Source organism: Ovis aries, chromosome 4, assembly GCF_016772045.2.
Source record: "Ovis aries strain OAR_USU_Benz2616 breed Rambouillet chromosome 4, ARS-UI_Ramb_v3.0, whole genome shotgun sequence".
Lineage (NCBI taxonomy): Eukaryota > Metazoa > Chordata > Mammalia > Artiodactyla > Bovidae > Ovis > Ovis aries.
In genome coordinates, this window is record NC_056057.1 from 72,321,917 (window position 1) to 72,335,682 (window position 13,766).

The 13,766-nt window shown below is 40.3% G+C and overlaps 1 protein-coding gene across 1 annotated transcript in view; it reads left to right on the top strand.

The window, feature by feature from the left end:
- Positions 1 to 8,530, top strand: part of SPMIP4 (sperm microtubule inner protein 4) — a 45,205-nt gene extending 36,675 nt beyond the window's left edge. Inside the window, exons 8-10 of the mRNA XM_004007949.5 lie at positions 943 to 1,117; positions 1,402 to 1,493; positions 5,145 to 8,530. Coding sequence (XP_004007998.2) covers positions 943 to 1,117; positions 1,402 to 1,493; positions 5,145 to 5,948 — 1,071 coding nt within the window. The 3' untranslated portion in view covers positions 5,949 to 8,530. The remainder of the gene's footprint in view (positions 1 to 942; positions 1,118 to 1,401; positions 1,494 to 5,144) is intronic.
- Positions 8,531 to 13,766: the final 5,236 nt, after the last annotated feature.

Below are 13,766 nucleotides of genomic sequence, written 5' to 3' on the forward strand. Positions count from 1 at the left end.
ATGGAATGTGGGTTCTCATTGTACTAAAATCCCAGGACCTGCAAGTGTTAAGGGTGGGCCTGGCTGTAAGAACAAGTTCACAAGGTCCAAGAAGTATTTATTCCATACTTCTCACCACCACCCCATCTCTGCTCTTGCTGTTCCTTTAGCCTCTCCATCTCTGCGTGCCACTCAAGCCCTACTTTCTGCAGTGTCACCTAACATGGTCTCGTCTCCTCCCACCCTGTGCTTCCAGCACCACTTCCCTATTCAGCTGGAATCAGTTTCTCCCTCCTCTGAACTTCCAAATCATTTTGTCTTAACTTCTCCTGTAGCAAAGAGTTACTGTTCATCTTATAGTCATTTATGTTCACGCCTTATCTCCCCTTCTAGCCAATATACTCCTCAATGACAAGATTTGTTTCTGATCCATCCATGTGTCTGCCACTACCTTACACATGTAGGTGCTCTGTAAATATGTATTGAGAATCATCAATCTGAGAAAAAGTGAATTTCTAAGTAAACAAAAGACTACAGTGAAACCCATTCATTCACTTTTATTTGCATACCTCCTTTTGAAAATATAAAACTCTATTTATAAAGCAGTTATGTCTACAGAATGAAATTTTTATTTGAATTTCAGTGAGTTAGCCTTCATCAGAAATTCATAAATGATATCATATGGTGTCATTTTAGGCAGGGAACGAGAAGTAGGAGGCACACATTTTTGGCTGTACCTCAGAGTCCTTTATTTCTCTAATAAAATTTCATTGCATTTCTCCACAGTATACTTTCAGACACCCTGCTAAAGTAAAGGAATTTTCAAAAAGACCTCCTTTGATAAAAATACTGTGTTTAACTCCAAATACAGATTAGGTTACAGTTGCAGAATTTTAGTAATTAATGAAGGAAAAGTATTATGATCTTTTCTAACAGCAATGACCTGTTATACTCATATTCTAGCTTCCTAAATGTGTTGAGAAAAACAAGCCAGTGTTCTACCCAAAACCACCTAAAACCTTCGCTCCTAACACTTCTTTAAATTCATGGGACCCTATTACTTCTCTAAAAGAAGGCAACATACAAAGAAATCTCGAGAAGTCCCACTGGATCACTTCATATAAGCATGATTTTACAGGTATGAGTTCACTTTAATGAGTAAAAAAAACAAACTTAGAATATTTGAACAAGTGCTATTACAGCTCTATCTTCCAGTATTTCCCCCTGTTTTCTTAATCTAAGTAGCAATAGGAATAAGGTGGGTGGTAAGTTCCTCTTAGAGGTAATGGGAAAGTTGTTTGTTTTCATTTTTTATCATTTCTAATTATATTACAAAGGGGAATAGGTAAGTGTTTCTATAAAAAGGTCTAAATTTACGCAGCATTCTTTAACAAAATAATAAGATGTGATGTTTCCATTAAGGTCTGGGGCCCATGAATCCCCTTGAACTGGATGATTACCATGAAAAGAAGGTAGCAGAGTTAACTGGACAGATAGGATTTGACCCAGAGCCTGTAAGTAATTGCAGTCAACCCTCAGTTATTTAGGGGGAAAGTGTCTAGATTTGGGGGCTTCCCAGGTGGCTCAGTGGGTAAACAATCCACCTGCAATGCAGGAGACGCGGGTGCAATCTCTGTGTTAGGAAGATCCCCTGGAGGAGGGCGTGGCAACGCACTCCAGTATTCTTGCCTGGAGGATCCCACTCAAAGAGGAGCCTGACCGGCTACAGTCCATAGGGTCCCAAAGAGGCAGACGCGACTGAAGTGACTGAGCACGTGTGCACACAGGCATCTAGGTTCTCGGCTCCTTCTTGCTTTACTCACTTTTTATTTGCTTCCTGAACATTAGTGACCAAGCCAGCAAAGGGAAAATGTAACTCAGTTCAGAAGTTAATTCTGAATTGATTCGAACTTGTCCACTATTTTGAAGAATAAGCAAGTTTTCTTATCTTCATCACATGGGTGCATGCTACATCACTTCAGTTGTGTCCGACTTTTTGTGGCCCTATGGACTGCAGCCTGCCAGGCTCTTCTGTCTATGGGATTCTCCAGGCAGGAATACTGGAATGGGTTGCCGTGCCCTCCTTCAGGGGACTTCCAGACCCAGGGATCAAACCCATGTCTCATTATGTCTCTTGCACTGACAGGCAGGTTCCTTACCACTAGCGCTAGCTGGCAAGTCCTTTCTTCATCACAGTACTGGGTTATTTTTGTTTTATTTTGTTTTACAGATTTTCTACTATGCTACTGTTGCTAAAATTTACAAAGGAATTGGTTTATGAACATTTACGTAGTAATAAATGTGATTCTTAATAAATTCTGTGAATCTTTGCATATTTTATATCTTGTACATTTTCGCTGCTTTTGAAGAGAGAAAGGCTTCCTCCTGATATCCACAATCACTGAGAGTTGGCTGAATTACAAACAAAAGCCGATAAATTCTCTGCAAATAACAAGAGATTTCTTAATTGATTATGTGAAATGTCCTAAAAGAAATGATCAAGCCCTTTAGTGATAGAAGTTATAATCTCTTAGCTTAATTATGCAAGTGAAATAAAATGACCTAGTAGGATACATTTATGTTGTTTTATTTGGGCCTAAATTTTATCCTCTAAAACTCAGTTTTTTAAACAAGATTAATATTTCCAAAAATGTAGGTTGTAGAAAGACACCTAAAAAACAATGTTAAGGTATTTCAACATGAACTCTTTTTAGACTGAATGAACAAATTTATTTTATATATCTTCAATATTTCTCAGGGTGATATAATAAATCATAACACTAGAAGTAGTTCCACAGACTGTGCTTTATCATTCACTAAAAGGTTTTTAATTTTCTCTATTTTTTACCTGTAACAAACATTCTCTAAGGCTAGAGAAGACTATACATATACTCTGACATTGTCAGGTGTGTTCAACAGCCGTCCAGATTTCCACAGATTTAAGCCTGTAGAGTCCAGTCCCTCTGGAAGCAGCTTTATCATTTTTACCTGGAAATACAAGTACAGTTATACAAAGGATGTTTATCAAGTATATTATATGCAAAATTATCATATAAGTAAATAATACCTAAATTTTTTATTAATAACAAGATAAAATATGCCTTAAATAGTTGGAAGTTTAAAAGAAAATTTCAGTGAATCTTGCTGGTTTCTAATTAAAACATAAATAATGGAGTCTGAGAAGGCTTGTTTTACTGGTGATAAATATATGTATGAAATATTTTGTTGTAGAATAAAGTAAAGGTATAAAGGCTGTTTCTCACATATAAGGATATCTTACATATAAGTAAGATATATACTTTTTTGTTCATGATAAATTTAACTGTATTTCAAAGAATTTTTTTTCTTATTTTCATAGTATCTACTCAAACCTGATTAGTTAAAGGAAATAACAAATTTGTTGATAACAGTATGGAAACTCTTCCAACTATGAACAGATTAGGTTTCAAAAAGCTGTTCCCAAGTCCTTTTTTTTTTTCCTAATTCCAAACTAGAGTTATATTTTCACCATTCTTATTTTTATCTTTGCTATCAATTCCATCATTGTCACAAATTCATTTTTAGTTTTCTTTCTTAAACAGATTATAAAAATGTTTAAGTGTTCAATGTTAACATAAAGAAAAGTCTAAGTAATTTTACAGTTAAGACCTGTATACCCATGGTTTAGATTTTACCATAGCATTTTACTATACTTATTTTATTACACATCTATCTTGCCATCACTCCAAACATTGATAAATTCACTTTATTTTTTCTGCATTTCAGTGTAAATCACAGATTTACACTTAATCCTAGACATTCAGCATGTGTGTGTGTATGTGTGCACGTGTGCTCAGTGGACTTTTTGGGACCCCATGGACTGTAGCCCGCCAGACTCCTCTGTCCATGGGATTTTTCCAGGCAAGAGCACTGGAGTGGGTCACCATGCCCTTCTCCAGGGGATCTTCTTGACCCAGGGATCAAACCCGAGTCTCCTCCTGCACTGTAGGCAGATTCTTTACCGCTGAGCCAACAGGGAACCTCAAAAATGCATACTATTAATTGGACTTAAATTAGTTTTTTCTTTTAAGGTGATAGCTCAGTTGGTAAAGAATCCTCCTGCAATGCAGGAGACCCCAGTTCAACTCCTGGGTTGGGAAGATCCAATGGAGAAGGAATAGGCTACCCACTCCAGTATTCTGGCCTGGAGAATTCCATGGACTGTATAGTCCATGGGGTCGCAAAGAGTCAGACACAACCCAGTGACTTTCACTTCACTTCACATACATTCATTACAATTACACAAACCTTAAGTGTACATTCCATAAGTTTTGACAAATGCATACACCTTTGTAACCCAAACCTCTATCAATATATTCAACATTACCATCCTCCCAGAAAGTCCCCTCATGCCTCTTCCAAGTCAACTCCTCTCTCTTCCTCTTACCCCTCCCCCCAGTCATATATCTATTAATAACCCCTTAAACACACTTATTGCTTTTGCAGTTACCAGACATGATTAAGTTCACAATATCTGTCAGACATCTCAAAAAAGAAGCACACCTATGACAAACCCCTGTCAGACCAGTGTTTCTCCAAGCATAGCATATCACTGGCCTTAGCATCACTCGAGATGCTCATTAAGACAGCAGATTCCTAAGCCCTACTGCAGACCCTCTGAATCACAATCTCAGAGGACCAAGCTTGGGAATCTTATTTTCTGCTAACTCCAAAGCTGATTCTGAGTCAACCAACCAAGGTTTAAAAACCCTTGCCTGAGTCTAATAAAGAAGGCTTTGGCTGAGATTTAAATAATTGCACGTAACTTTTAATTAACATCGTCTGTGTTGGTGACAGACATCATCATAAAATATGACCTGTTTTATTCCAATAAGTTCTTTTATGTCTTGGAAAGTCTGAAAGCAAAGAGTTCCTACATGGAAAAATTTCTCTATAGCCAAGTAAAAATGTGCCCTTTCCTTATAAAAACATGTGTTTATTAGGACCCAAATTCCAATGTCTTTAAATAAATATCAGTAAACATTGCAGTGTTTACTCCAACCCATCCTGTGTTTGCTCAGATAGTGAAAATGGGTATGGATTTTGACCTGCCATTTGTGGCAATATCCTGATAATGCTAGATCTATTAATTAGTTGATTTTCTCTTTTTTATCCTACCACCACAGCAAGAAAAATTCCATCCTGCCTTAAAGCCCACCAGACCCTTGGAAGGACGAATTGCCCGACTGATTCAGAACCAACGTCCTCTGGAGGCTATTCTTGAGCAAAGACCATCTTCCTGTCCAGATTGCACCCCTAGAGTTCTGTGTACTTTTCATACCTTTGTGCCCAGTTCTACGGAAATGATGGCTCTGAGTGATAACATAACCGCAGATGTGACACTTAAAAACCAGGAGATCGAAGAAAAGATTAAGGAAGAACAAAGCTTGCTATCTACCTATGCACTCCCATCCTGTTACCCAACAAAAGATCTGGCTAATACGTGTGACATAAAACCATTTCCAAAAATCACAGATACTAAAAAGACAGAAGATTTGTACTGGAGACAGCTGTCACTGAAACCCCAACTTATGCCTTACTGTAGCCCAGATCATTACATTCCCTATGAACATTTAAGTCAGTATAATGTGTACCAAAATCCTGTTAGCCTTAGTAAGCCTGGTATTTTACAAAGTAAACCAGACTTGAAAACTTTTGATTTTGAACACTTTTTAAGTAAGCCAGAACAGTTGACCTTGAATATGGAGGAGGATGAAGAAACAAAACCTATCCTGGGTTGGATTCCTAGAGCTGGAGTGGCCAAACCTCAAACGGACCTGCTGGAGCTTAAGAACACTTTTTCAAAAACTGGTGCACAAAAACGTTTCCATAAATCAGTTCTAGAAGACTATAAAGACCTCAGGGATAAAGAGCACTTGGGGAAGAAACACCAATTCTATGGCTATAATTCCTATTATTTCTATAATTGAGCTATTCATCCTTCCCTTCAAAACCCAGCTTCTTGCAAGAAAAGAAAAAATATAACAGAATTTCTTCCTCATTGCTGGATTCTGTTTTCTGGAGAAGCCATAATGAGCTTGTTGATGAGGTTTATGTTTTCAGGTATTTAAGTTAGGGTCTGGTCAGAAGAACACAGAAAAGGTGATGTTCTGACTTCCTCAAAAGTTGAACAATTTGGCAATAAAATAGAACCAGAAAAATTTATAGTCTTTAATCTCATTTTCAAATTATATGCCAAGGGATATTTCCAAAATCATGATAAACAATGTGTATGACAAAATTTTACAAAAAATATTTGAAAAAAACTCAAATTCCCGATAATCGACAAATGTCTATACAAACTATAGTAGTACCTTAATAAAATAAATATATGGACACTGTCCCTATAGGTAAATGTTTGTATAAAATAACACTAGGTACAAAGACAAAATTCAAAAACCCAGTTAACTGAGGGACTGACAGCTCTACAAACTACATTACCTTAATAAATATGTGGGCCCTGTTCCTTTATGTAAACACGTAGACAGAATAAGTTAGTAGAAAAGACAAAACTCAAAATGCCCTGCATGCGCACACATTCTAAGTTGGATGTTTCTTTTCCTTTCACCTTCTGATAGAGAAACAACCATTTCTTTTATGAAGAAAAAAATGATTTTATTGCAAAGATCTAGAAATGGTTTTAATTAGTAACTGATGAACTCTATGGCAAGAAAGAATGGTGCCTTAGTCTGTTTGGGCTACTATGACAAAATACCGCAAACTAGGTGGCTTATGTAAACAACAAACACCATTCTCACAGTTCTGGAGGTGGGGAAGTCCAGGTCATGGCACTGGCAGGTTGGTGTCTGGTGAGGCTCTGCTTCCTCACTGACTGCCATCTTCTCACCACAACCTCACTTGATAAAAGCAGCAAGGAATCTCTCTGGGCTTCTTTTAAGGGCACTAATCCCATTCATGAAGGTTCTGCCTTCATGAACTAAAGTGAAAGTCACTGAGTCGTATCCGACTCTTTGTGACCCCGTGGACTATACAGTCTGTGGAATTCTCCAGGCCAGAACTGGAATGGGTAGCCTTTCCCTTCTCCAGGGGATCTTCCCAACCCAGGGATTGAACCCGGGTTTCCTGTATTGCAGGCAGATTCTTTACCAGCTGAGCCACTAGGGAAGACCAAGAATACTGGAGTGGGTAGCCTATCCCTTCTCAATTGGATCTTTCCAACCCAGGAGTCGAACTGGGGTCTCCTGTATTGCAGGCAGAAACTAATCACATCCCAAAGACTCCCACCTCCTAATAATCTTGGGGGTTAGAATTTCAGTATATAAATTTTCAGGGAGGGGGATATAAACATTCAGACCATAGCAGATGGCTTGCTATCTATTATTCTAAAGCCAAATATGATTTTTAGAAGGTGTCCACCAGGAGTTTATATGACTGCTAAATGGAATCAACTCAGTTTTTGATAATATGCCAAGAGGTATGTTTTAGACAGTTTACTATGGAAAGTTCATGAGGAATTTCTGAGTGTTTTTTTTGAGATTTAATGTTTGTTTTTGTTTCATGACCAATATGTCATTTGGTTACACCCTCTTTAAAAACTATTCTGGGCTAAAATTATGGAATTTTTTCCAAATTTTATTCTGTAGTACTAGTTATATTTGTTAAATTAGGTATTGTGGGAAGCAAAAAGTCACATGGTAAAATAACGTTGGGGAAAACTGGGGGCAAGAAAGTCAATCACGTGACTTAATCACAAGATTCTCCATATCTTCTGACATGTAAACATATTGGGGTATGCCTAAGGTGAGGGCGATGGGCTTCCCTGGTGGCTCAGTGATAAAGACTCCATTTGCCAATGCAGGTTTGATCCCTAATCCAGGAAGATCCCCTGGAGAAGGAAAGGGTACCCCACTCCAGTATTCTTGCCTGGTAAATCTCATGGACTGAGGAGCCTGGTGGGCTATACAGTCCATGGGATCACAAAGAGTCAGACATGACTTAGCAACTGAACAACAAGGCAAAGAAGTCGAGGTGGTGGGGGCGGGAGTGGGGGGGCAATTGGACAGTGACTCTAAAGAGTTTACTCTTCAGTTACTCTACTGACTTCTGGTTTCCATTGTTGCTACTGAGAGATGTGATATATATCTATTTGTAATTTTCTTAAGTAGATAATCTCTCTTTTACATCTATTTTAAATACTTTTTGTCTAGAGGGTTCTGATGTTCCATCACCAGGTCTTAATGCTGATTTTGTTTATCCTGTTTGCATTCATGTGCTTCCTGAATCTGAGACTCATGTCTTACATCAGTTTTGGAAAATTCTCAGATTTATATTTTCAAACACAGGCCTCCCTAATTTTCTGTATTTTAGTCTTCTGAAACTCTAAACAGACCTCCTTAGACTATCTTTCTTATGTCTTAACTTCTCTAGTTTCCCTTTTATGTATTCTACCATTTGTTCTCTAAGTTACATTTAGTAATTTCTTTGTATCTACCTTCCATTTCATTAATTCTTTCATTTGTACCTTTTTTTTTAAACATGCTTTTAAAATGCGCTCTGTGGCTCATCTTTTGAGTTTTTAATGCAGGACGACTGGCCATATTTACTTAGTGTCTGTGTGTGTGTGTGTGTGTGTGTGTGTGTGTGTGTGTGGTTAGTCGCTTCAGTCATGTCTGACTCATTGCAACCCCCATGGACTGTAGCCTGCCAGGCTGTCCATGGGATTTTTCAAGCACAAATACTGGAATGGGTTGCCATGCCCTCCTCCAGGGGATCTTCCAGACCCAAGGATCAAACCCAAGTCTCCTGCATCTCCTGCATTGCAGATGGATTCTTTACCACTGAGGCACCGGGGAAGCCCATATACTTTTTTTTATATATTTTTTAAAATCAATTAATCTATAATACAGTCACTAAAATACCAAGAACTCACATGCTATGTTCCTCCTCATTCCATTTCCCAGCCTGTCCTCTCAGAATCACAGTAGGCATTATCCTTTCCTTTAGTTCTAGCTATGGCTTAGTCTTTCTTGTCCTTGAATTCTGTATAAAGCTTACCCTATATATGAAGTTTATTTCAGTGACTTTTTCTTTTGCAGAATTTATTTTTGTCTCGTTTTAAAATCTGCCACATTATTACTGATAGTCCCTTGTTTGTTTCACATGTTTTTGTTTCCTTCTTTATCTAAATGTTTTCAAATATCATTTCACATTTTATATTTTAAAGGTAAATAAAATTTCTCTGTTTAAAAAGGAAAAAGTGGAGAAGGAAATGGCAACCCACTTCTGTATTCTTGCCTGAAGAATTCCATGGACTGTGCCTGGCAGGCTACAATCCAGGGTGCCAAGAATCAGACTCGACTGAAGTGACTAACCTTCTAAGAGGAAGGAGGAAAATCTAAACCGCCTAAACCCTCACACTAACCATTTGGAATGTAAATAGGTCTCTCAAAACAGGTAAACACCTAGGTAGATACAGCTTCACCTTGGGAGCTTAATGCAGGTGTAACCATTTACCTCTCAGGAAAATAAGTTTTATTTTTCCTTTGGATGAGGACAACTCATTAAACAAATGACTACCACAAATTCCCAAGTGAACTTAGGGTGAAATAATGTGAAAAAATAAAAACTTAACTAAGAAGGATCTGGCCACAAACGGTGATGTCAAGTCCTCCTGTGGAAAACAGGTTACCGTTAATCCAAATAATAAGTGACCACTGTGCTGCCAAATGGAAAATAGGGCACTGACTTCCCTGGTGGCTCAGACGGTTAAGCGTCTGTCTACAATGAGGGAGACCCGAGTTCGATCCCTGGGTCGGGAAGATCCCCTGGAGAAGGAAATGGCAATCCACTCCAGTACTGTTGCTTGGAAAATCCCATGGACAGGGGAGCCTGGTAGGCTACAGTCCATGGGGTCGCAAAGAGTTGGACACGACTGAGCGACTTCACTTTCTTTCACTGATCCTAAAGCCTCATCTTATATGCTAGCTAAAAGCAGCATGAGATAAAAGGATTATTAGTTTAGCTGTATAAATTGTGTGAGGTCTTATTTTGATTTGGTAGTTTCTTCTAGATTACATATATATAGCTATTTTATATTGTGCTTATTCAGTAATAAATGTGCTTGCTTTCTTTCCATAGTGATGTGAGGTCTCTCTTTTTCAGTAAGGTTTTTGCTTCTCCAACAGTATCTAGTAATTCCAGCACCTGTGGCCTTTTGTGACTGTAATTTTGCTCTTTGTTGGTTTTCATTATTATCTTCATGCACAGCATTTCTTAAACATGGAACCTGGGTTGACTGAGATATTTCTCTGGAGATCTGAGTTTGTTTTTGCCAGACACCAGAACACATCACCTATCTACAAATGCTTTGTTCATTTTTCTGCTAGAGGTTCCTTAGACTGTGCAGGTAATAAAATAAATCAAACCTTAAACCTCCATGTGGGCAGACCTGTGGTTATGAATTATCAGAGGATACTTTTCCTCCCATCCAGTACCCAAGACCAAGCCAGACAAGACTAATTTGGTTCTTCCCTTTGCTAATGAGCAGACTATTTTATCCTTTAGATTGAAGTGCTTCAGCATTATGCAGGGGTCTCAGCCAACTGAGACCCCTCCCTACTCCACTACTTGTCTTTTGTATGAGCTTTACTTCCATTCTGCAGTTGTTTAGTGGGTACGTCGTGTCTAAATCTTTTACAACCCGGACTGTAGCCTGCCAGGGTCCTCTGTCCATGGGGTTTCGCAGGCAACAATACTGGAGTGGGTTGCCACTTCCTTCTCCAGAGGATCTTCCCAACCCAGGGATCGAACCCACAACTTCTCCATTGAAGGAGCCACCAGATGCTGAGCCACCAGAGATGTTCCTAAAGCCTAAGGCTCTTTCACTTCAGCAGTCTTCCACAAGGTGTCTCTAGAGTCAACATATGCTTATCACAGTTTTCAGTTCTTGCTGCCTGCCTCACCCCTGCTTCCAACTAGACTTCTTTTCCCTCATTTTCTTGCAACCTCATTAGATGTTTTGGTTTGACAGGGTGGTATTTTACTAGATTTTTCCTTATCATGAACATTTAAAAAAAATATATCACCCATTGTGCTGCTGGAAGGAGAATTCTAAGGCATTTGTTTTATAATAGTTATACCCCTTACCAGCCACTACAATAGGAAAAGATGGAGATAGATATACAAATATGGAACTGGGCAACTTGTAGAATAGTACTGTTCTCAACTAATTCTCTCTGGTAACTTGAATACATGGTAAGCACTATGAATCTCTTTAGAACCTGAATACATGGATATTAAGCACAAATGCTATAGTATCTACTACAGGAATGTGCCAAGTGTTCATTTTTGCTCTTGTTTGCTGTCTCATTTTCCTACTACTTTCAATAACAAGAGTCTTTATCCCCAATTTCCTTAGGGAAAGGTGTTAAGGATTTCTGATTTTCTATTCTCCCCCTCATAGAAATAAATTTGAAATGTCAATCAATTCACTAGGCCACTTGATGTATTGCTAATTCTGCATGGCCTGCAGTACCAGCACATTGTTGCTACTCCCCATCAGTCAGCTGAACAAAGACTAGTAACTTCTGATACCACAAACACAGATTTGAATTAGGGCAAATACCTATTTAAGGCCTAAGTATTCCTTGAAGAGATATGGGTTGCAACATTAGGACTTGGCTTCAAACGTATGGACTGAATTTGCAAGGTGTTAACTGAGCTCGGTTTTTCAAAAACTTGGATAGCTAGTCAAATGAGCCTACTTCAGTATTACAGTTAAAACACTATCTTGGTCCACTCCAAAAGCCACAAAAGGTCTTGAACATTCAAGTGCTGTGACTTCTGTTTTACGCACACTTCTGTGGCAGCACTGTGTGAGATTAGAGACAGGAAAATGGGAAATCAGGACACAGAAAACAATCTATTCGTATAAGGAGACAGATGATCTGGAGAAGAAATTATAGGACCAGTGGTTTAAGAGGGGTCTGAGGTAATAATCTAGGTTAACCTGAAGTGAAGTGAAGTGAAGCCACTCAGTCGTGTCTGACTCTTTGCGACCCCGTGGACTGTAGCCTATCAGGCTCCTCCGTCCATGGGATTTTCCAGGCAAGAGTGCTGGAGTGGATTGCCATCTCCTTCTCCAGGGGATCTTCCCAACCCAGAGATCGAACCCGGGTCTCCCGCACTGCAGGCAGACGCTTTACCATCTGAGCAACTTCAGGCTCAGTAGGTTAACCTACTACTATCTATTCCTTGGGGCTTCCCAGATAGCTCAGTGGTAGAGAATCTTCAATGAAAGGGTGGGGAAGATACCCTGGAGGAGGAAATGGCAACCCACTCCAGTATTCTTGCCTGAGAAATCCCAAGGACAGAGATGCCTGGCAGGCTACAGTCCATGTGGTCCCAAAAGAGTCCCACGCACCTGAGCGACTAAACAACAATCTATTGCTTAATTGGAGGGAGGAGGAAGGATGCTAGAACATTAGCTCCGCCATTGAAAAAGTCCTCACTGATTTACTCCACCGTCCTAGACGGTGCCTGGCAAATTGTATGTATTCAATAAATACTTGACTGAATGAATACAGCACAGTCTGACAGAATATGGGTAAGGAGGAAAAATTCAAACTTGGGGGCCGAATTTGAAGGACAGTAGTCGAGAAATTTCCCAGTGACAAAACTGAGCATGTCTTGAATGAGAGCTTGCGGTGGAGGAAAAGTATGATTACTGGAAGCTGTAGTGATCAAACTTGGGGTTTTTTTGTTTGGTTGGTTTTGGCTTTGCTGCGCAGGCATGTAGGATTTTAGTCCTCCCCACAGGGATCCAACCTCATTCCCGGCGTTGGAAGCGCGGAGTCAACTTCTGGACCGCCAGAAGTCCCTTGCATTTCTAACGACTCCAACCACATCAGCTTCACCTAGGTTAGATGGAATGGAAATCCTCTACAGAGTTAAAGATTCGCTAGCCATGTAAAAATGTTTCTGGATGCTGGTCGCACACACCCCTTGCTCTTTTTGCACACAAACGCGAGAAGCACGTGTAGAAAAGCACGTGGTAAAGAAAGAAGCCAGCAGGTGAGGGGCCAGAACTATAACCCAGTCTCTGCCTCAACTGCAGCAGCTGCTCCATCAAGGGGCGATTTGGACAAGATAACTTAAAATTACAGTGGGTAGGCGAAACAAGAACAAGGTCAGGAGCTCGTGTCCGACTCTTCCTGGTTGCGGGCTATTTCTGTTGGGTGCAGCTGGCGCCAGCGGCGGAAATACGACCGAGTCTGGGTAAAGGTCTCCAGCTGAAGGGATGACAGCCAAGAGACCTCTGCTCTGTCCAAGTCGATCGTTTCCCTCCGAGCAGACAAAACATACTGCTCAAAGAGCATTACGTCAACCAGCACGAGACTGGTTACCTTACAAGAAGATAACGCTATCGATCCGCCGCTCGACTCCGCTCCACCCGCCCCGGCACACGCAAGCACACCAAGGCCAGGACTTCTGACAGCCCCTTCCGGCACAATCTCGGTGTCGTACCTCTTAACGGCCTGTCGTAATTGCCAGGAAGGAAAGGCCGGGAGAGGAAGGGCACTCAACACGGTACCCCCCCCCCGCAAGCACGCTAGTCGGCATGCGCGCGCCCAGAGTCTGGACTCAGCCCTGGAGACCCGAGCCAATGAGGCGCGGCTTCGTCACTGCGTATCCGGTCGCCGGGACGCACGTCAGGGGACCGGAGGGCGGAGCCAGTTTGGTTGCACCAACACCGGTACTTAGGCACGTACCGGCGTGTCCTTGGGCTT